This window comes from Marmota monax, unplaced genomic scaffold (genome assembly GCF_021218885.2).
Source record: "Marmota monax isolate L192 unplaced genomic scaffold, Marmota_monax_Labrador192_F-V1.1 WCK01_AAM20220418_F8-fsc00016, whole genome shotgun sequence".
NCBI classification, from domain to species: Eukaryota; Metazoa; Chordata; class Mammalia; order Rodentia; family Sciuridae; genus Marmota; species Marmota monax.
In genome coordinates this window covers 13,318,658-13,342,502 of record NW_026695209.1, presented here as the reverse complement: position 1 = coordinate 13,342,502, position 23,845 = coordinate 13,318,658, and the positions used below count along the sequence as shown (strand labels likewise).

The 23,845-nt window shown below is 34.5% G+C and overlaps 1 protein-coding gene across 1 annotated transcript in view; it reads left to right on the top strand.

Moving 5' to 3' along the window:
- The window catches only part of LOC124083724 (multidrug resistance-associated protein 1), a 90,450-nt gene that overhangs the window by 52,253 nt on the left and 14,352 nt on the right, over window positions 1-23,845 (top strand). Inside the window, exons 16-20 of the mRNA XM_046430466.2 lie at window positions 5,252-5,327; window positions 10,244-10,304; window positions 10,835-11,054; window positions 16,855-17,009; window positions 21,011-21,166. Coding sequence (XP_046286422.1) covers window positions 5,252-5,327; window positions 10,244-10,304; window positions 10,835-11,054; window positions 16,855-17,009; window positions 21,011-21,166 — 668 coding nt within the window. The remainder of the gene's footprint in view (window positions 1-5,251; window positions 5,328-10,243; window positions 10,305-10,834; window positions 11,055-16,854; window positions 17,010-21,010; window positions 21,167-23,845) is intronic.

The following is a 23,845-nucleotide window of genomic DNA, read 5'->3' as shown; positions in this document are numbered from 1 at the left end:
CCCTTGACCTGTATATAAATGCCATAGAATATGAAACTGGTTTAAAACAAGATCAATTATTATTTTAATGTCATGAAATCCAAAAATAAAGTCATTTTTCAGTTGTCTTTTTTTTGAACCTTAGCTAAGACACACAAATTGAGTTCTATTTTTTTCAATTCCCTGATTTTACTTCTCATATTATAAATATTCTATTTGTGCATATATTTAAAAATACACGGTGCATCTCCAGAAGGAAGGAGTCTTATCATTTTCTCTGTCCTCACCACAGAGGAAGCCACAAGCAAACAAATGACAAGTGCCAGCTAGATGTTTATTAAATAACTGCATCAAAATGTGTGTCTCTTCAGAAGTAAACAGGATGATTTACAACACTATGAGCCAGTGTCTTTTTTTTTTTGTCATTTATTGAAAGTCACATAAAATATAGATTATATTATATTGGAAAAGATATCTCCAGAATCAAACAGAATATGTTTTTAATTCCATAGTTAATTTACTGCAAAGTATGAACAGTGGACCATTTAAAAATTGTGGGTTTGCTATTTTTCAAATCTCTTTTGGCATACAAATGCCACACCTTCTCTGCATTTGTATGTTTTTTATGTATTTATGTGTCCTCTACAGTAACAGGTTAAAAGCAATGTTATTTTTAGAATTATCCTAACAGATACTACCAATTCTCCAGAAATATGCCATTAGAAATGTATAATTTGAACTTTTTTTTTCCTAATGACTTCAATATTTTTGCATTTTGTGTTAGAATTCAGGAAGATAGAAAGTAAAGAGAGTTTGGGTACTAGGAATAGAATATGTTTGAAATTGAATATTTCTGGGATTTTAATTTTTTGGATACTAGATGAAAATATAAAGGCTTTTTAAAAATCTAGTATCTAGTATTTTTATCTAGTAAAAACCCATAAAAATACTTTACTCATAATAAATAGATAGATAACCTGCGAAGGTTAGCCATATATGGTATGATTTCTTTTTCTTACTGTGAAAGCAGGGCAGAAATAGATTTTAATGATATGAAATTCCTCATTAAATAATAGCTTCAAACTCAGTTACATCCAGTGTGATATTCCTGCAGTACTACCTTTACACTTAGGTCAGTACTTGATGCCTTATAGAGTCTCTGTTCTGCCTTTCGTGCCTGACTTTCTAGCCGAGAGATTGCATCCACCACCTGAGCCCTCTCCACTTGCTGTTTCTTAACCGCTCTTCATTTGTCTTCAGATTCCAGAATTCTTTGCTCCTAGGACCAGGACAATTGTATCTGCCTTGGGTCTGCTCACGCAAAGAACCAGCTGTTGTGCAGGCGTGCACAACTTTTTGACCTGAGAATTTTCCCCCCCTGGGGATGGTGGTGATGGGTAGAGCCTGAACATGTGGACTGAACATGTGTGCAGCTCTCCTGTTTTAGGGTGGAACTGGAGTGGGAAAGATTGAGAGCTAAGGGACTACCTCACCAAAGACTGCTATGTACACAGTAGGGAAAAGTGTCAAGAATCCAAACATCTCCCCTGACCTTTTCTTCCAAGTGTTTGGGGAGGCATATTTGTTATGGTAAGCAGTAGAACTTATTTAAGAGTCTGCTAGTTCTATCTATAACTTTAAAATGATTAGAGGGTATGTGGACCTTCATTTGAACTATTGCCCTGGTTCATACAGATGTTAGATATAGGCCTGTCTGTGAAGATTTATTTGCATAAGTGATAAGGAAAAGTCAAATTCTATCTGAGGGCTTTTTTTGGCCAAGATTTAGGAGAAGAGAACTATTTGGCAGGGAGTGCAGTTTGAGAAATGTGATCCCCAGTTTTAAAATCACCCTGTGAATCGCTTCTCGGCCTTTTGGCTAAGATCAAGTGTAAAATCACCCTGTGATCTGTCTTCATCTATTATAATTCATCACTTTTGGTTTTGAACCTATTCAGAAATTCCTTTAAATGATACATAATTCTTCATTTTAAATTAAGTTATATGACATTATAATTGGGGTATAAGTTAGCACAACATTGTGGGGAATACAGTGTTCTGAAGTCAGGAGCTCTTCAGATTTAGTCCTTGCACTGAAACACTATGTTGGTCTTCACAGAAATGAACTCTTTTGGTTCTTCCTATTTATGAAATATAGGGCTTGAACTAGCTGTTTTTCCTGGTGGCTGATGTGAAACTGAACAATGTGTGTTCTCCTTCCTACCTACCTACTTAATTTCTTTCTTTCTCTTTCTTTCTTTCTTTCTTTCTTTCTTTCTTTCTTTCTTTCTTTCTTTCTTTCTTTCTTTCTCTTTCTCTCTTTCTTTCTTTCTTTCTTTTCTTCCTTCCTTCCTTCCTTCCTCTCTCTCTCTCACTCTCTCTCTCTCTCTCTCCCCTACCCTCAAGAGACTGCTTGTGACTCACACTTTATTTTTTCTAGAACATTCTCATTTTTTGCTGAAGTTGGTAACAGATAACTTAGTAAGTAAACAATAAAAAGTCTGTTTAGTGTAAATTGGGTTTGGAGATATATTAGGTCTTTAAGATTTCATCTAGCAGCCGGGTGCAGTGGCACACACCTGTAATCCCAGCGACTTGAAAGGCTGAAACAGGAGGAGCATGAGTTCAAAGCCATCCCAGCAATGGCCAGGCACTAAGCAACTCAGTGAGATCCTGTCTCTAAATTAAATACAAAAAAAAAAAAATGTAGGGCTGGGCACATCAATGTTTATAGCAGCACAATTCACAATAGCTAGACTGTGGAACCAACCTAGATGCCCTTCAATGATGAATGGATAAAAAATATATGTGGCATATATACACAATAGAATATTACTCAGCACTAAAAAATAACAAGACCATGGCATTTGCAGGGAAATGGATAGCATTAAAGCAGATTATGCTAAGTGAAGTTAGCCAATCCCTAAAAAACAAATGCAAAATCTCTTCTCTGATGTAAGGGGGGTGATTCAAAATGGGGGAGGGAGGAAGAGCATGAGAAGAAGATTATCACTAAATAGGGAAGGCAGGTGGGAGGGAAAGGAAGGGAGAAGGGGAATTGCGCAGAAGATGGAAGGAGACCCTCATCGTTATACAGAATACATGTATGACAATGTGAGGAAAAAGAAAAAAAAAGAAGTGGGTCACATTAGATGGGGTAGAGAGAAGTAATGGGAGGGGAGAGGGAGGGAAGGGGAAAAGGAAGGACAGCAGAATAAAATAGATATTATTATTGCTGTATGTATATACGTGACTGTGACTGTATAACCAATGTGATTCTGCAACCTGTACATCCAGAAAAATGAGAAATTATACCCCATCTGATTCAAATGTATCATATCATATGGGCTAGGCCCTTACTTCTATAAAAAACAAAGCATAGAATTTACATACTGACCTTGAAGACCTCCAAGTCTATTTCTTTTCTTTTAGAGATTGGAAATTTAAGGAGTTTAAGTATCATAATGCTGTGTATGTGTGTGGGGGGGGGTGGGGGGGGAGGTGTGACAAAATCTGTTATGCTACCTCTGAGGTGTTTACCAGCAAATTCACTAACAGATCATTGTATTGTCATGTGTAACTAATTAAAACAAATTTTTAAAAAAGTAGGGTTGGGGACGTGGTTCAGTGGTTGAGTGCCCCTGAGTTCAATCCTCAGTATACAAAAAAAAAAAAAAAAGATTTAGCTCTGAAAAATCTATGCATCTCACTTTATAGGGATTATGAGAAGTTGGTGTATGATGAAAGATGTAAGAGAATATATTTTACATATTTACAAGTCTAGTCTTGGTTAATTCTTGTGCATACTAATGATACTGGTGAAAGTTGGTACATCTTGAGTATTAACTATATTAGTATATTCATGTGTTTTGCATTGACTTAATCCCAAAAAAACCTCCTAAGGCTGAATGATCTTGATTATACAAAGAGATTAGGTATCTTGTTTAAATTAAGACAGATTGGAAGAGAATCCAATGTTGCCTCTGTTTCATGCCAGAGAGCCTATCAATTCTTAAACATATATCAACATGTAGGAATAAGCAGAAGACACTGAGTTAGTGTGAAAAGACAGGGCCGAAGGCCCAGCTCACCCTTCCTTGTGTAGCTTGCATCCCTCTCTGTGTCTTTCTGACAGATCTGGGTTTCAGGCAAGTTGCTTATCCTCTCTCGGTTTTATTTTCCCTCTTGCAAACTAACTACAAGTAACTTTCCCAGTTCTTTTTACCTTATCAGCTTGTTTGGCACTTAGTATATACGATGCATGTGATACACATTAGAAACTGTAAATATATAAATTTAAATATTTTTATTAGAAGATATAAGAATGATAATGCATATTGGGAAGAAAGGCTGAAACATCTTCAAAGTGAATTGTCATTCTTTAAGCCTGGGGATCCTGTGTTTCTAGAGGTAGTTGAGATAAATCAGATTCTTTCCTGCTGGGCTAGGCCCTTACTTCTATAAAAAACAAAGCATAGAATTTACATACTGACCTTGAAGACCTCCAAGTCTATTTCTTTTCTTTTAGAGATTGGAAATTTAAGGAGTTTAAGTATCATAATGCTGTGTATGTGTGTGGGGGGTGGGGGGGGAGGTGTGACAAAATCTGTTATGCTACCTCTGAGGTGTTTACCAGCAAATTCACTAACAGTTACTTGAACTTCGTTCTCTATTAGTTATAGGTATGTGACCTGCATCACCCCTCTGGGCCATGGTCTTTTTAAGCTGTAAAACAAGGACAGCTATAGGAGCTTCCCTTTAGGGTAGCTGTGAAGATGAAAAAAATTTGTAGATACATAGCCCTTAGAATAGTGTCTGCTGCATGGGAAGCGACTATTGGTATTGGTAACATATCAGCAGATGACAGATTTGGAGGATTTACCATCTGGTTTTCTCTAATCTTGACAGTAATAGCACTCATACATAAGGCTTGGTGGAGTTTTATTGTTCTTTTAAAGGCTACAGTTGGGAGTTGGGTTCCTCTGGCAAATACTTGGTTCTTCTATAAAAGATCCAAAATAAGTTAGCACCCCCTCCAAAAAAAAGAAAGAAAGAAAAAAAGAAAACCCACTTTCTCTCTAGGGTTTTTGATTATGGAGTCTTAAATTTATTTTAAAAAATTGCAAAACATATTAGGTGAAATGGAAATAATGAGTAAAATGAAAAGGCTCCCTATACACCTTGGGAGCCAATCTATGTGGTCTTTCATCTTAGTTCTATTTAATGAATTGTTTGCTTATATGGACATATAAGACACCCTCTTCCTCTCCAGGTCCTGCTTTAAAGCAAGTGAGTGCAATCAACTCCAGAAATGTACTGAAAGACCAAATCCTGGAACAAGAAAATAGGTAAGTATCAGGAGAATTCCAGGCTCTTTGGGAATGTGGACTGATTAATTACTTTTTTAGTATTTAAGATTCAGCTTATAAAAGGATCCTCACATTAAAATAAATATAAAATGTACTTTGTTGTTTCCAACCTGAAGCTCTAACACAGATGAATGTGTTTAATTTTTTAAGTGAGATGGATGTGACTTCATTTGGGAAACATATGCTCATTAGACTTGCAGCTATTTCTAGCCAAAGTCCGGTAGTAGAAAGCTAATTTAATTAGACTGATGTCAAAACCATCCACATTTCATAGCATTTATACACTATAATGATGAGAATGTGAAGATAATCTTTGGACATGAAAATTCCACAGTGGTCTGGGATGATTATTGGTCCAGAGTATGTGACATATAAATAGTGACTAAGTGTAGGATCCAAATAACCTGTTTTAAAAACAAAAGCAAAGAGTAAAGCAAAGAAGGGAAGAAAACATGAAAGAAGAGAGGGAAGGGATGGGAGGGATAAAATAACTTTGTCAATGATTAGATTTTATTATATTTTAGGTGGGTTTATTTGTCTTTGTTTTTGTTTTTGCTTTTTGTACATAACTAAAATGATCAATGACTGAAGCAAATTAACAAATTTATTGTGTCCACCTTAAAAATAAATAAATATTAAAAAAAACAAGTTCTTGAATTCCGCCCCCCCCCACCCAGTGCTGATTTTTCTTATTTTTTCAAGCAAGAAATTTCAAACAAAAAATAAATTGATTATCTTTTATTTAATATATTTTTAACTTTATTCAAGACATCAGTTTTAATTTAAGTATTTGGCTCCATGGTTTATTTTTTTTTCCATTTTGTTTTCTATTCTCCCTTTATTTTTAATCTTTGATAAATAAAATTACATGAAGAGAACTTTCTTGACTTTTTAGCCTAGTTTTTTTGCTGTCCAGAAATACTGGATTATTCCCAATATGGAACAGGGACAACTAACATGGACCAGGATTGGAAGATACAGCAGGAGAAACTTGTCAACAGTTCTAGCCTCTCCCCAATGGGATGTATTGATATAAAATACAAAGAGTTTTCCTCAAGGAAAGGTTCATGGTAAATGTGGTTAACTGTCTTTTAGGAATAAGGAAAAGAAAGAGGGTTAAAGGGAATAATGTCTGAAAATTTCCCCCTTCAAAATTTAAGAATGAGTTAGTTAATAATTTTGGTCCCATTTTCTAATCAGGGCTAAAGTATCTTTAACTATTTCCATATTTTTTCTTTTTCTATCTAGATTTGTATAGTATATTTTAATTACTTCCTTAACTCTCTGGTACTACCTACTCTGAATAAAATAAAACTGAATGTAATCTTAGTATCTAGACTGCCCCCTCCTGGCTTTCCAGCCGCTCTTTCTTAATCACCAGTCTTCTAATACTTACTCTATCCTTTGCAATTGTGTGCTCTAATCAGGGATAATGGTTTCAATATGTGAATTTTATATCTTTTATACAAAAATACATAGATGAGTATTGTGCCAAATTTTCAGAGGTTTTTCTGAAGGACAGAAAAAGACACATTTTAAAAACTTCTATGCCAACATTAAGTAATTTGTTCTTGTAAAAGACTCAAACAAAACCGGTTATTGACAACAAAGTGGCCAGAACCAAATACAGTATTTTTTTGTGGAAAAATAATGAAAAACATTTCAGTTTAAATAAGCAATGCCCTTCTGTATAGTGTCCAATAAATTATTGGTCTTTGTTATGTCTAATTAGAAAGCTTTAATTCCCTTTTAACAGTTGGATTTCATGGCATTTTATGTCCAGCTACATTAAGAATTAATTTTTTGGCTTGGCACCAATGCTAAATTTGCTTATTCAAACAGAAGCCATGCCAAGGGTTTGAAGGATGATGACAGTAATTAACCCAAATCATATACCAGGAGCTATTCCAAAGCAAGTGTCTCTAAAAGAGTGTGTCTTTCTCTGATGGCGAAGCTGATCTACAGAGGACATGTACAGCAGCCTCCCACAAAATGCCTCTTGATGTTATTGCCAAAGGCAGGAAAGGAAGAACTAACAGACTGATCAAATAAGGCATTTCTTATTCTGATCAATAAAACAAAAAATAAGGAGAAACTGAAGCTTCTCATGATCTGCTTATGGGTGTGTACATCAGATCCATTATTTCTAGAGGTCATATTAATATCAAATATATCAAAGGACTTAGAACTTAGCATACCTATGCTTCTACATATAGAATTTATTACAAGGGACAATCTATGTTTTTTTAAAAAAAGCTCATTTTAGCAATAATTACATCAGGAAAAAATAACAACCAGAATAAGTATTGCCTGTACCACATTATGGTAGAATTATAAAATAATATTATATTATAAAATATGATGCTGTTATAAGATACAATTCTGTTATAGAAGACTATTGAATATTCATCATATATTGAGTTACAAAGACCATATACAAATTCAAAAAAAAATAAAGACCAGTTTTAGAACATGTATGTTATCATACCACACATATAGAAACTACAATATTAACAAACATCTTAGCACAGATTATCTGAAATATAGGATTATGAATCTTTTTTCTTCTCTGTCTCCCTTCTTCCTCCTCCTTTTCTTTCCTCTTCCCTTTCTCCTCCTCTACTTCCACTTCTTCTTCCTTCTCTTCCTCTTATCTTCCTGTTTCTCTTCCATCTCTTTTCTCTGCCTCCCTTCTCCTTAATCTTCTTTATGTTTTTTGACATTTACCAAATACTTCCCTAATAATATAAGTTCAGAGATCATTTGAAGATGCAATTGACAAGTACTTGGGAATGGTTGAAAATGTCCCATGATTGAGACAGAAGTTGTACTGCAACTCTTTGCAAAGTTAAAAAATTTTGGAGAAGGCAGAAAAATAACTAGTTCATTTTAGGGTGTGTATGAGAAATGCAAAGAAATAAATTATATGGCAAGTAGGAGTTTGACATATGAAACTGGAGCTCAGAAAAGTGATGTGGACTTAATATACCAATATGAGAGTTATCCACGAGAAAGAGGGTCATTAAAATTATGAGAGTGGATGAGATTGTTTAGGAGGTGTGGATTATCCAAAGAAAATAATGGCTAGAACTGAGCCCCAGGAATATAAACATTAAAGAGAAAGGAGCTTGAAGAGAAACTAATAGTACTCCAGAGAGGTACGAAGCACATACAGCAGAAAGAGTCCCTCAAACAAAGTGGTCAAAGTACCCAATGAAATTCTCATAGAAATTTTCAAAAGTGTGGAGTAGATAAAGTCATAAGTAGTTGGCTAGCGCCCATGATGAAAACTGTTTAAGGAAGATCCCAGAAAGTTTGAGAAGGAAAAGGTGGTTAGGCAGGAAAATATTTGACAACAAAAGGAAAGCAAGAAGTGGGATGTGCGATGGTAAGGAGGGAACAAGTAGTTTGGAGTGTATTTTTTTTTTTTTTTTGGTGGTGATGTTACTGGTTTCAAAATGAGAAGCACATGTTCTCTGTAGGCTGATGGGAAGGCATCAGTAGAAAGGGAGAAGGTGATGATTAGAAAAGGGAGTAGAGTTGTTTTTCCAACTTGCCTTAAGATGAGAATCTCTTGAATCATTTGTTTAAATGACAGATTTCTGGAGGAGAAATTTCACAATCTGTGTTTTTAACAAATACTATCAGGAGACTCATTAGCAGGAAAGTATAGAAACACTATAATTAATAAATGTATTTTGAGAAAGTGGGACAGAGTAGAACTCCGGCCATGAGTTATCCTTGGATCTAAGGAGCGAAATCTCTGTGATTGTTAAAAGAGAAAATGAAAAAAGACTGGGTGGAAATGCAGATACCTATAAAGATTTGGTGGTTGTTCTCCTGTCTGCTTCCATTTTTTTCATAAAGCAGGATAGAAGGCCTCCTTCTGAGAGTGATGCAAACTCTTTGGTCATATTAGGAGCCCAAGTGCAAGAAAGGCATCATTTATGGTGGAACCAATTTACAGGGTTACATGATGTTTTGGAGCAGCATTCTGCAGCGTAGGTGTGGGGAGAACTGATAAGTGAGTTCTGATGAGGTTTAAGGGAAAGAAAGCAGGTCTGGGAGTTTAACATATTACCACAGTTTGGATAAAATTAAATCATGGAGGATATGCAGGGTAATGAAGCAACTAGAGAGAGGGCATAGTTTTTCTTTTGACTAAAATGTTTTTTTTAGAATGTGAAATAATCAATGCTAAAAACCAGGGAAATCCCAGGTAAAATAGGATCATTGATCATTGAAGAGGGAAAACATTATAGAAAAGTGGATTTGGGAATTGGAAATCTAGGTGTGATGGAAGTAACTAAATTTACAACTGAAATAGAAAAGGTTATGACCAGAGATTGAAATATTTAGACTTGGGTTTTTAGAGGTGAGTTGATTCTATATTATACAATTTATGGTTTAAAGTCATGAAATGTAATGATCAAAGTAAAATAAAGATGAAGGACCTGAAACTATGGAGGTCATGAGGTTGGGAAAGGGCTGAGTTTGAGACAGTTGTTCATGGAAACTATGATTTTACCAGGATGGTGGAACAACAAGGTGGAAAGAATATGGATTTGGGGAGCCTTCTGATACCAGGAAGTGAGTCAAGAAGGAGTGGTAGGGTACAATGCACCCAGTGACTTGATTCAGTTTTGAAAAATAATTATTTAGAAGAAATAAAGAAGCAGACAACATGCCCTGACCCTGAACTATATGAATAATGAGAGAGAAAAACTTTCCTTTGGATAAAACTGAAGGAACAATGTCATCATCAAGGCAATTCAGATTGCTATCAAGATAAGGAAGTAGAAAAAAAAACGTAAAAAATGGTTCAGAGTACATATTTTAAAAAAAATGTTAAGTTATCTAAAACCTAAAAACTAAACATTGTCTTGGTTTATCAGGCCTTCAATGGACCATGGAAAACAGTTCTCAATGAAAAAAGAAAAGATCCCTGTTGGTGGGGTAAGAATCAGAACATATGTTATTAATCATCCAAATATAAAATGTTATATTTCATTATTAATAAATGCTACATTTACCATTTAATTTATATGTAATAGTTTGTAAAAATTAAATTAAATAGAATTGTTGGATATGTTACTTGTGTTTAGTAATGATTACCTGTATTTAGTTATGTATAGTCTTTTACTAATGATAGTAACTAAGATTAATTTACCACTTTTAAGTATTCAGGACTGTTATTTTTGCTTGGGATGTTCTTTAAGATGGCTACTTGTTCTTATTCTAATTTGCAGATGAGTAATATTGGAGTTAGACAAGGTAGTAATTTGATCACCATTCCAAAGTTTAGGAAACACCAGAATAGGATTTACATCTGTCTTGACTGACTCTAAATTACAACTTTGAGGCTTTTTATCATGGTATTTATGTAATTGATACTAATCATAAATGATCAGTAATGAAACATTCAAAGCTAGCATGTCACATTTTAGTGTTCTCAGCAATCTAATTTTAGGCCAATTTTACCTTAGGTGAAGTTCTCAATCATTCTGAAGTATCTCCAAGCCTTTGGCTGGCCCTGGGTGTGGCTGATATTAGCCAGTTGCCTAGGACAGAATTTGGTGAGCATTGGACAGAATCTATGGCTTAGTTTCTGGGCAAAAGAAGCAAAACACTTGAATGATTTCACAGAATGGAAGCAAATAAGAAGCAATAAACTTAATATCTATGGATTATTGGGATTAATTCAAGGTAAAAAAGAAATGTCTATTTGCTTTTCTCTTTTTATACTGACTCAAAGTTAATTCAAGCATAAACATATGGCATCATGATATCTCAAAATAAAGCCATAATTTTCAAATATATGGAGATAACCAAATGCATATATTGCCAATTTACCACATTTGAGAGAGTATACCAAAGCTTGTCAGTGTCAGCTACATGGCTCACAACAATAACTTGCATATTTATCTCATTTAGTCTTGGCAGTAGTTATCTAGAAAGATGCCATTGTCACCATTGTACAGCTGAACACTGAGACTTATATATTAAGCCATGCAGCATTCAAAAGTTCTGATTAGGTATCACTCTATATGTGTGAGTGTTGGGAGTGATGTGAAAATCAATAGGAAAGTCTGTTAAGGAATTAAAGCCTAATGAATATAGGTCAGGTTCACAATCAAACTGCATGGTAAGCAATCAGTGCTATATAGGTATAAAAGAAAGCTCTATGAAGATTCAGGGCAGGAAGGTCATATTTGGTTGAGGTATTAATGTGACTTCTAAAGAATACCTGGAGTTTGAGATGATACTAAGAGGATATATGGAATTTTTTTTACATTGAGGTGACAGAACAGAGTATGTAAGAGGCAGAAAGGTATTTTGGCAAGAATGAGGGTGTCAGTTTGAGTGATCCTCAGGCTGCTATAAAGGCAGAAGGGAACCAAAGATGGTAAGGTCGTTTGGAGACATGTTGGAGACCATATTTGAAAAAGCAAGTGGAAAACTTTGGGAATTGGAGAGAAATAGTTACATATTTGAAGTTACATTTCAAAAAAAAGAAAAAATCAGCAGCAATGATTAAAAATATACATTTTTCTTATTGTGAGGATAAGAGTCGGATGGACCAGGGAGAACTTGAAGTTGATAGAAAATAAATACGCAAGGGTATTTAAGAGTATAAGGGGATGGTAATCTAATGTGTAAAGTTTTCTTGTCTGATACATCTGTGTATCACCCAGAGCCTCTAGTCCAGTGCTGACTCATGAGTACAGGGCAGAAGAGTATTGAAAAAATACAGAATGAATGAATGAATGACCAAAGAAAGAATGGATAGAGAGCTGCCACGGGATTGTTTAAACAGGATGGATGGGAAAGATATTGCAGTGAAAATGTACATAAGAATTGAGGGTGCGTGAGGAAAAGACATCCATTCATCATGATTTTAAGGTTTAGATTAGGTAACTAGAAAAGCAATGATGGCAAAAATAAAGAAAGAGGGAGGGATCCTTAATTGGTGGGGCAGACAAATGGTAAATTCAGTTTCGGACACATTTAATGGAAAGTGTTGATAACTATTTCCACCATTTTTATTCCATTAGACCGATTAAAATGCATATCTGGAAGTTTAAACCAACAGTTTTCTTTGTAAAATGAGAGACTTAGACTAGATGATTTCTGTATTTCCTCTGAATTCTAATATTCTATACTTCTGTGGTTCTACTTAGACTTGGAATCGTTCTACACAGAGAATAAATGAAGCCACACAAGCATATGTGACCATTATAAATGAAAATTAAGGGCCATAAGGGTGAATGAAGACTTTGTCTATAGAGTTACCTGGTGGACCAGCTTCATAGAAGCTGAGCTGAGATTATTCCACAGTCAGTGAAATAGGGATAAAACAAATACAATAATGTGAATGTTTGGTCTGTTTTGGGAAGAACAAAGTATTTTAGCTATAGAGATTTAACCAAGTGAGATTTGGCTCTCTCTAACTCACAAAAATGGCCATTTCATTCTATTTAAACTACTAGATTAGTTAACTTAGCATATATATCCTAAAGAGAAACTCATTAAACTTGGGGATATTACTTAACCTTTCACTTTTAATGCTCATCCAATGTAGATATTCTCACACAGACATTTTTCCTCATGATTAAATTAGACAATATGGGTAGAGTAGGTAGAAAAATACTGAGCATACAGCAGTAGTGCAATAAATGTTGGGTATTATTAGCAATGGAGAAACTAAATCATATGATCAACATTCTGTGATAGCATATTTTGGAGCTAACTTTTGAATCCATGTTTGCCTGACTCCCAAGTGCTTGTTCTTAAACATTAAATTAGACATTCCAAAAGGATTTTACATGAAACTTTCAGTATGCTTCACAAACTGAGTTCTATATTTCAACAGGTTAGGAAAAGTGGAAACTGTATTCTTCTGAGTCTGAAATTTTCTTTCTGGATTTCATTAAAGGTTTTAGGTTATTAAATGATAAACTGACCTGTTTAATTGTTTGACTTGATATTTCTCAAATCTATTGACTATGGATATTTAAAAAATGTTCTTTCCCATTAACATCTTGAAAAACATTCCTTTTATAGAATATACTTTGGAAAACTTCAGGCTGTGATACACTGCTTTCAAAGTGGGACATAAAATCATGATATAGCAAAACCAAACTTAGAAATAAAAAGTTAGTGTTTCAAAGTTCTCAATGATTGTGAAATGTGAAGGAGAAAGAAAACTAAGAAAAGAATCCTGATTGTAGCCAAGATACATCTTGGAGAGAAAGATGGGGAAAGAACACATTGTAGGAAATTATGCAATTGTTAGAGAATGAAGGAGTATATCATATATATATATATATATATATATATATATATATATACACACATATATATACACACACATGTATATACAATATATATACATGTATATACAACATATATACATATATACACACCTACACACATACATGTTATATATATAGTATAATTATATTACATGTACATGTACTATATAATCCTTCAAAGATTTTAGGCAATTTGAAAGAACAAGAATACTTAAAAGCATAGTATAAATATAAGGAAATTTAAAAAATAAATGCAACTAGTTTCATTTATAAGAAAGGAAGCCAACTTGAGAGACAGTAATATCAAATCAGAAAAAAAATAACAGAGCCTTCTACATGGACATTGTAGTCTTTAAGAATATGAAGGGAAAATAGACATGCGTAAGAGAGAGGGGCAGGATTTTTCTTCTTCCTTTTTAGTATTTCTTTTCAGCGAGTGCTGAGAGTTAAATTGATATAAGATAGATCAACAAGAAAAAAAGCATATTAATTTATTTAATCGAAGTTTGGAAACCTTCATAAAGAAATAAAAACCCAGAGAAACAGAATGAATCACTTATATACTCAATTGTATGAAGAATCAGTAAGTTGTGAACTAAATAACTTGGAAAGGCTTAGTAGCAACCAAATAACTTGCGAAAGCTTAGTAGATCAGAGCTATTTGAATGGCTTACGTAAAGAACTCTCTGGGTCCTGAATCACATTCTTTTTTTTTTTTTTTTCCTGTGCTAGGGTTTGAATGCAGGGCCTTGTGCAGGCTATACTCACATTATCTTCATTTAAATTATCTTAGCTCAAAACAATTTTTTTAACTTAAAGGCAAAAACAGTACTTTCACATGTTAATTCTAGATCTGTTATAAATAATATAGAAGGCTAATATTTGAACAGAACCTGAGTACTGAGGCAGAAAACTTTATATTTTGTAACAATATTAAAGATCTTCCTTCATTTTCTAAAAATATAAATCGCTCTGAGCATTTTTCCTTGGGTCTCAGCTATTTGCTTTAAAATCTGTAGGATACTCTGCACATCCCTAATCTATTGTGTTTTATGTCTCACTATTAGGGACTTTATTTCCTGATCTAAGGTATAAAACATAGATATCTTATTTCCCAAAATGTAATGTTTAAAGAGTATACTGTTACTTGCACTTTAAAATCACTGAATGGACCATTTACTTACCACACAAAACTTCACTGAAATGATAGTGAATAAATATAAAAGGAAAGGCTTCAGGGAATTTCAAAGTGACAAATTTCTACATAAACCATTATACCTGTAGAAAATCAAGGGTGGAACCTGTAGCCAGGAGTAAATACTGGAGAAACTCTAAAGAAGAGGGAGATGCTTGGTAGAGCTGTGGAAAAACACTAGTTTTTATGGTTGCAAAGAATAAAATCAAATTATATGGAAGTCATTAAAAATAACTCACTAAGGCATTATTCCACTAGCCCATCAGCATCTCCTGCAACACCCACCACCACTGCCATCACAACCAAAGTAAGCACTAACACAGGAACAGTGCAATGAAACCAGAAAGATGATGTTTATAGAGGAAAGTAGGAATAGTAGAGTGTGTGGCAAATATAGAGGAAAGCTTTCTTATTGTGGCTTTTGAAGCCTCAGCCTGCTGGGTCTATATTCCAAATTGAAGACTTCTGGTGTCATATACTCCGACTTAAGTGAACCTCGAAGTAAGCCCTCACATTCAAGGGAGAGAAATGTTTGGGGAAATAAATGTGAGCAATGGCAAAAGAAAGCCCCATCAAATATGTTTTTCCTTTAGTTGTTTAAAATGATCCTGTATTTCAGTCATACCAATGGTATAAAAAAACAGTCAGCAAATTAGAGCAGCTAAATCCAGAAAACAATCATATTTAAATTAGAAGAGAACCTTCAAATGTCTAATTAGTATCTTCAGAGATTCAAATATTGCATTCATAAAGTAAATGCAGAATGTGTTGAACTAAATACAATCTGAGAACAAGATAGCTCTTAAACAATTTAAAGAATTTTAAAAGATTGTACAGGTGTGAGAAGATAAATTATAAGAAATTATCCCAAATATACAACCAACTGAAAAGCCTCGATCTTTAAACACACTTTAACCAAAGGATCAAAGGAAGTGTCCACAACCCTTTTAACTTATTATCTCTATTATTTTCCTCATTGTTTTCCCTCTCAGTTTTCACATGGTAATGGAAATGTGTTTTCAAAGAACTTCCTCCTATAGATGTACTTGAATTACTCTGCATGAAACAATTTGGGTCACAAAGTAATTCCTGAACATTGTAACCCAACATTTCCGTTCAAGCCCTACTAGTTCTTCAAGCTGAGGACTCTCATTTCTTCTCATACATTGGTTAGCTCTTTTCTGAGCTTGTCTTTTGTTATACGTTGTCAAAATCAACATTGTGTTGGTACTAATAACTGTTTTCTAACCTCTTTCACTAAAGTTTCCCATTTATTTCATATAAATGAACTTTTTAGTTATTATAAAAATAACCCTCCCACCAACTAAATCTAAGTACCTTATGACATCAAAAAAATGTTTATTCCTCTCTCATACCCTGTGTCCACTGAGTTGAGAAAGGGACTTTCTTGCCCAAGGGACTCAAACTGAAGGAGCAATTCAGTCACCATTTCAATGTTAGAAGGCACTGAATAAAGGAAATTAGAACTGTAACAGGGATGGCATCTGCAATTAAATACTCTAACCTGGAAGTGTCATGTGGTAATGTCACAATTCATTGTTCAGAACTATGTGCTTAGTATTATCAATCACAAAGGGGCCAGTGGGTACAAATGCACCATGTACCTAGAAGCTGAGAGAACTTGGAACGGTTTGGCTGACAACACTAGTGACAACCACATTTTCCCACAGGACATTATAAACTTAATAGGATGCTAACATTCTGTGAACCAGATTGATCTCTTATTAACTTTCGTGCATTTTGTATGGAATCTTTAACCACAAACCTATGGTAGCATGCAAACCATCAGACTGTCTGCTTCTAATGCACCAAGTACATTTACATTTACATTTGCTTTGGTCCACAATTGTACATTTTTTAAGTATGACACTTAGATTTTCTATTTTTAAAAATGTCATTATAAGCAGACTTTTGAGAATTAAAACACAAAATTCCTTTAAGATGTGAACCTGATCCTAACAACGTTTGTGATTAGGTCTCTTTGTCTGCTTTGGAGCCTGTGTACTCACCAGAGGATCCTTGACTGCTTCTAGAACCTTATATGCTCAGCTCTTGAGTAATGTGTTACACCTCCCACTCCAGTATTTTGAAACCAATCCCATTGGTCAAATCATCAATCGGTTCACCAAGGTAAGGAAAGACTTTCCTTGTCAAGTATCATACTTAAAGTGATAACCTATGTGTAGTTCTTTGCAGTAATATCATTTGTAAAAATGTTATTATAAAATTCTGGGAATGTGTTTAGTGTAGATTTTATTGTCAAATTTATTAAGAAATTTGTAATTGATGTGTAAGAGTGTCATACTTTAAGCATTTAATTAAAATTACCTTGAAGATTGCTTAAATAATTAAAGAACAACATATACTTTGGTATCTACAACTCTTTTTTCTCACATACATAAAGTTGACAGTCACTGGTTTAAGGCTAAGATGGGAAAGAAAATGTAAGTACATGTGGAGATATCTGGGAATTCCTATGGTGAGTGGGGGATGGACAGAGATGATCCATGTCCCTGCTTCCCTGGAGGGTTTCTTGATGTGTTACATACTATTAAGCACTTAAAATTGCATGTTTAATAGCTAGAATGCAAATCACATGTATTTTTAAGCTTCCACATAGACACAATAAAAAAGTGAAAAGCAATCAACATAATTAATTATAATAATATATTTTAATCAACACAGTATATTCAAAACATTATTCCAAACAATAATCAATATATAACTAATGATTAAAAAATAAATTAAAAATCTTAAGATCTGGTCTGTATTATATTCTTTTTAAAAATGTATTTATTTTAATTAGGTATATATGACAGCAGAAGGCATTTTGATTCATTGCACACAATTGCAGCCCAACTTTTCATTTTTGTACATGATGCACTATGGCCCCATATGTGCAATCATACATATAATATACCTGGGGTAATGATGACTATCTCATTCCACCATCTTTCCTGCCCCCATTTCCCCTCCTCGCCTCTCCCTCTCCTTTGCCCAAAGTTCCTCCATTTTTCCCATTCCCCCACCACTTATAGATCAGCATCCATTTTTCTGAGAAAACATTCAGCCTTTAGTTTTTTGGGATTGGCTTACTTTGCGTAGCATGATATTCCCAAACTCCATCCATTTACCTGCAAATGCCATAAATTCATTCCCTTTTAATGCTGAGTAATATTCCATAGTGTATATACACCACATTTTCTTTCTCCATTTGTCTATTGAAGGGCATCTAGGTTGCTTCCACAGTTTAGCTATTGTGAATTGAGCTGCTATAATTATTGATGTGGCAGTGTTGCTACAGTATGCTGACTTTAAGTCCTTGGGTATAGGTGGGGAAGTGGGATAGCTGGGTCAAATGGTGGTTCCATTCCAAGTTTTCTAAGGATCTCCATACTACTTCCATATTGGTTGCATCAGTCCCACCAGCAATGTATGAGTGTTCCTTTCCCCTCACATCCTTGCCAACACTTATTATTGTCCGTATTCTTGATAACTGCCATTCTGACTGGTGTGAGATGAAATCTTAGAGTAGTTTTGTTTTGTATTTCTCTAATTACTAGAGATGTTGAATATTTGTTGATCAAATGTATATCTTCTTATGAGAAGTGTCTGTTCATCTACTTAGTCTATTTATTGATTGAGTTTTTTTGTGTGTGTGTTGAATTTTTTTAGGTTTTTATGTATTCTGGAGATGACTCCTCTTTCTGATGTGAGGGTAGCAAAAATATGCTCCCAAAATGTAGGCTTTCTGTTCACTTCATTGATGTTTCTTTTGCTGAGAAGAAGCTCTTCAGTTTCAGTCCATCCCATTTATTAATTCTTGATTTTATTTCTTGTGCTTTAGCAGTCTTGTTACGGAAGTTGGGGCCTAATCTGATGTGATAAAGATTTGGCCTACTTTTTCCTCTATTAGATGCAGGGTCCCTGGTGTAATTCCTAGGTCCTTTATCTCTGTCTTGTTCCAGTTTATATAAGGAATGCTTCCAATGTTTCCCCATTTAGAAAGATGTTGGCCTTGGGTTAAGCATAGATAGCTTTTACAATGTTGAGGTATTTTCCTACTATCCTTAGTTTTTCTAGAGTTTTGAACATTAAAGGGTGCTATATTTTGTCAAATGCTTTTTCTGCATCAATTGATATAATCATGATTCTTATCTTAATTCTATTGATGTGATGAATTATATTTATTGATTTCCACATGTTGAACCACACTTCCATCCCTGGAATGAACCCCACTTGATCATGGTGCACTGTTTTTTTAATGTTTTTGTATGTGGTTTGCCAGAATTTTTCTGAGAATTTTTGCATCAGTGTTCCTTAGGAATATTGAAAATCTGAAAATTGGAAATCTGAAATTTTCTTTCCTTAATGTGTGTCTGCCTGGTTTTGGTAACAGGATACTAGCTTCATAGAATGAGTTTGGAAGAGTTCCTTCCTTTTCTATTTCATGAAATAATTTGGAGAATATTGGTATTAGTTCTTCTTTGTGGGTCTTGTAGAACTCAACTGTGAATTCATCTGCTCCTGAGCTTTTCTTGGTTGATAGGGTTTTGATGGCATCTTCTATTTCCTTGCTTGAAATTCATCTGTTTAAATTGTGTATGTCCTCTTGACTCAGTTTGGATTGATCACATGCCTCTAGAAATTTCAATAGTGTCTGTCATGATATTTCCTTTTTCATCACACAAATTTTAGTAATTAGAGTTTTCTCAACCTCCTTCTTAAAGGTTTTTCGGTTTTATTACTTTTTTTCAAAGAACTAGATTTTTGATGTTGTCAATTTTTTAAATTGTTTCTTCAGTTTCAATGTCATTGATTTCCACCCTGATTTTAATTATTTCCTGTCTTCTGCTACTTTTGGTGCTGGTTTGTTCTTCTTTTTCTAGGGCTTTGAAATGTAATGTCAACTTGTTTATTTGTTGACTTTTTCTTCTTTAAATGAATGAACTCCATGCAATGAACTTTCCTTTTAGCACTGCCTTCATAGTGTCCCAGAGATTTTGATACATTGAATCAGAGTTATAAATCAAAGGCATTCCTGTATATCAGTGACAAATCCTCTAAAATGGAAATGAGGACAACCACCCCATTCACAATATCCTCAAAAAAAAAATACTTGGGAATCAACCTAACAAAAGAGGTGAAAGACCTATACAATGATAACTACAGAACCCTAAAGAGAGAAATAGAAGAAGACCTTAGAAGATGGAAAGATATACCCTGTTCATGGATAGGCAGAACTAACATCATTAAAATGACAATATTACCAAAAGTACTCTATAGGTTTAATGCAATCCCAATCAAAATCCCCACAGCATTTCTCGCAGTAATAGAAAAAGCAATCATGAAATTCATCTGGAAAGATAAAAGACCCAGAATAGCAAAAGCAATTCTAAGCAATACCAGACTTTAAACTATACTACAGAACAATAGTAACAAAAACAGCATGGTACTGGTAACAAAACAGGTGGGTAGACCAATGGTACAGAATAGAAGACACAGAGACCAATCCACAAAATTACAACTACCTTATATTAGACAAAGGTGCTAAAAGCATGCAATAGAGAAAGGATAACATCTTCAATAAATGGTGCTGGGAGAACTGGAAATCCATATGCAACAAAATGAAACTGAATCCCTTTCTCTCACCATGCACAAAAGTTAATGCAAAATGGATCAAGGAGCTAGGGATCAAACCAGAAACTCTGCGTCTGATAGAAGAAAAAGTTGGCTCTAATCTCCATCTTCTGGGGTCGGGCTCCAAATTTGATATCTTCTGTTATCCATGCATCATTCAATAACATATTGTTTAGTCTCCAAGTGTTGGAGTAGCTTGTCTTTTTTTTGTCATCAATTTCAAATTTCATTCCATTATGGTCAGATAGAATGCTGTGTAATATCTCTATTTTTCTGTATTTGTGAAGACTTGCTTTGTGGCATAGCCTATGGACTGTAAGAAAAATGTATAGTGGTGGGAAAAGAGTGTAGTTAGACTTGCTTAGTCATCTAATTGTAACATTTTGGTAAATTCTTTTTCATTTTCCATTAAAGGATATATTTCTTCTTTCTCTATTCTAAGCCATGTCATAGTTCAAAATAAAGTGATCTGGTATCAATTTTTATTTCAGGATATGTTTATAATTGATATACGTTTCCATTACTATTTACGGACCTGGTTGAATTATACACTAGATGTTATCGGAACAATTTTGGTCATCCTGGGAGCTTTCCCACTCTTCATTCTTGGGATTATTCCCTTGGTTTTCTTATATTTCACCATACAAGTAAGTATTTGGGTTTTTATTTATATTAATAGCATGCATCTATAGTCCAATATAGTTTTACACCCACTTAAACTTACTATTAGTTCAGATTCTCCAAAAAGCAGGGTCCTAGAAGTGAATTATACTATAGATATACTTTGGGAAATGCATGTCAAAATAAAGAAGAGGAAACAGGAAAAGGCTTAGCTGGGAGAACTCTTGGACCGCAATGTATGTGTGATACCTGTGAGGGAAAAAGAGCTAGAAGAATTGGGGAGGAAAAGTCTGTCATTGCAGAGCATTTTTATTAAAGGTGCATTCAGTTCAAAGGGAAGATCTCAACCAAGGTCACCACTGGTGGGTCCCATGTGACTTCTGAATGAGTCTGCTTTCACACTCTCTCTCATATCCAGTCATTGGCTGGGAGCCATCCATGAAAAAGTAGTCTCAATAGTCATAGTGCAGTAAATCTAGAAGAGCAGCAGTCCATGCTGTCTCTAAGCTATGCTAATTTGCCTGCATAATCAAGACAGAAACAGATAGTACCTTTTGTCCTATTATCCTAGATATCAGCAAATTTTTGCTGGAAGAACTAAATATGTCTCTCATGTTATTCATGTGTTATTTGTATGTTAAAATACAATGAACCAATTTGAACTCCAAAATTATGTGACTGTGAGGCTACAGTAAGTAAACACAATTTACTAATATATTTTTTAAATTGAATATCAAAATATTCTAAAGCTTTTCTCACAAAAGGATACCATCTTTGTAGTTCAAATCCTTTCCAAAAACTCAACTTTTTAAATTCATATTAGAATTTAGTCTGCTCAAGACAGAATGTTAATTATTTTCTTATTTCTGAACATGTGCTATTATTATTCCACCTACTTCACATGTTTTCTCTATTCTCTCTATGTAGATCTTACTCTCTGCATGGCCTATGTTATATTCCACTTTCTGTGTGGATCATTTGCACTATTTTGGTAGAAAATAGTGCAAAATCACCTATGTACTATGGATGTATTATATTACTAGTATTATAAGTTACTTTTTAGGAGACCACATGTTGTCTTTTTGATCATGTTTCCAAAGGCCAGAGACTATTATGTCTTATTTTTTTTAAAAAAAATCAATCTGGAAACAGAAGAATGCTACTGAGGGTCAATTTTATCCACTTAAAAAAATACACACACACACACACACACACACACACGTCATGAATGAAGTTTTATGTGATGATCTCATGGTTGGTAAACTCTACTAGGGTGACCAGGATTGAAAGAATCTAGAACCCCCTAGGAAGTTGAATAAGGTGATACTTGAATTTGGATTCAGGAGCCTTGTGTTCTTGTCACCTTCTTGTTTTCTGTACCAAGAATATAACTTCCCTTTCTGGGCTCTACTTCTCTTCCCTGTGCAATCATCAGTTTCACTTGACATGTGCTATTCAAAGTATGGTAAACCCAGGCCTACTGAATTAGAATATCTCAGTATGGGACCCAGAGGTCTGCATTTTAACAAACCTCCCAGGTGATTTCTACTAAAGTATGAGAAACTGATCTAGATTATTGGTTCTTAAACTAGATTCCCTGGAGAGTTCCATGGAAGAACTGCATGGCTTCTATAGATCAATGAATTTTTTTTTAATTTTTTATTGTTGGCTGTTCAAAACATTACATAGTTCTTGATATATCATATTTCACACTTTGATTCAAGTGGGTTATGAGCTCCCATTTTTACCCCATATACAGATTGCAGAATTACATCAGTTACACATCCATTGATTTACATATTGCCATACTAGTGTCTGTTGTGTTCTGCTGCCTTTCCTATCCTCTACTATCCCCCCTCCCCTCCCCTTTTCTCTCTCTGCCCCCTCTACTGGCATTCATTTGTCCCCCTTGTATTATTTTTCCCTTTCCCCTCACTTCCTCTTGTATGTACTTCTGTATAACTCTGAGGGTCTCCTTCCATTTCCATGCAATTTCCCTTCTCTCTCCCTTTCCCTCCCACCTCTCATCCCTGTTTAATGTTAATCTTCTTCTCATGCTCTTCGACCCTACTCTGTTCTTAGTTACTCTCCTTATATCAAAGAAGACATTTGGCATTTGTTTTTTAGGGATTGGCTAGCTTCACTTAGCATAATCTGCTCTAATGCCATCCATTTCCCTGTAAATTCTATGATTTTGTCATTTTTTAATGCAGAGTAATACTCCATTGTGTATAAATGCCACATTTTTTTTATCCATTCATCTATTGAAGGGCATCTAGGTTGGTTCCACAGTCTTGCTATTGTGAATTGAGCTGCTTAAACTAGATTCCCTGGAGAGTTCCATGGAAGAACTGCATGGCTTCTATAGATCAATGAATTTTAAAAAAAAAAAACTCTAAGGATATATAGTATTCATATATACATATACCTAGGGATAAGTGTCTCACCCTTAATCAGCTACTCTCAGGGTCTATGTCTCCAAAAACAGCATCCATGAACTAGACAGTCTGGTAAGTCCCTTTGCAGTCTCTAGAATGTGATAATCCTTTGTATTTTCCAGAGCATTTAGTACAGAGCAGAGTTTATGAACTATGAACTGATAGTTTTATAAATGGCTTGAGATACATGTTTGTTTTGCTTGATCAGCGTTTTTACCAAAATAAAGACATTAAAATCAGGGATTTTACATGAAATTCCAGATATGG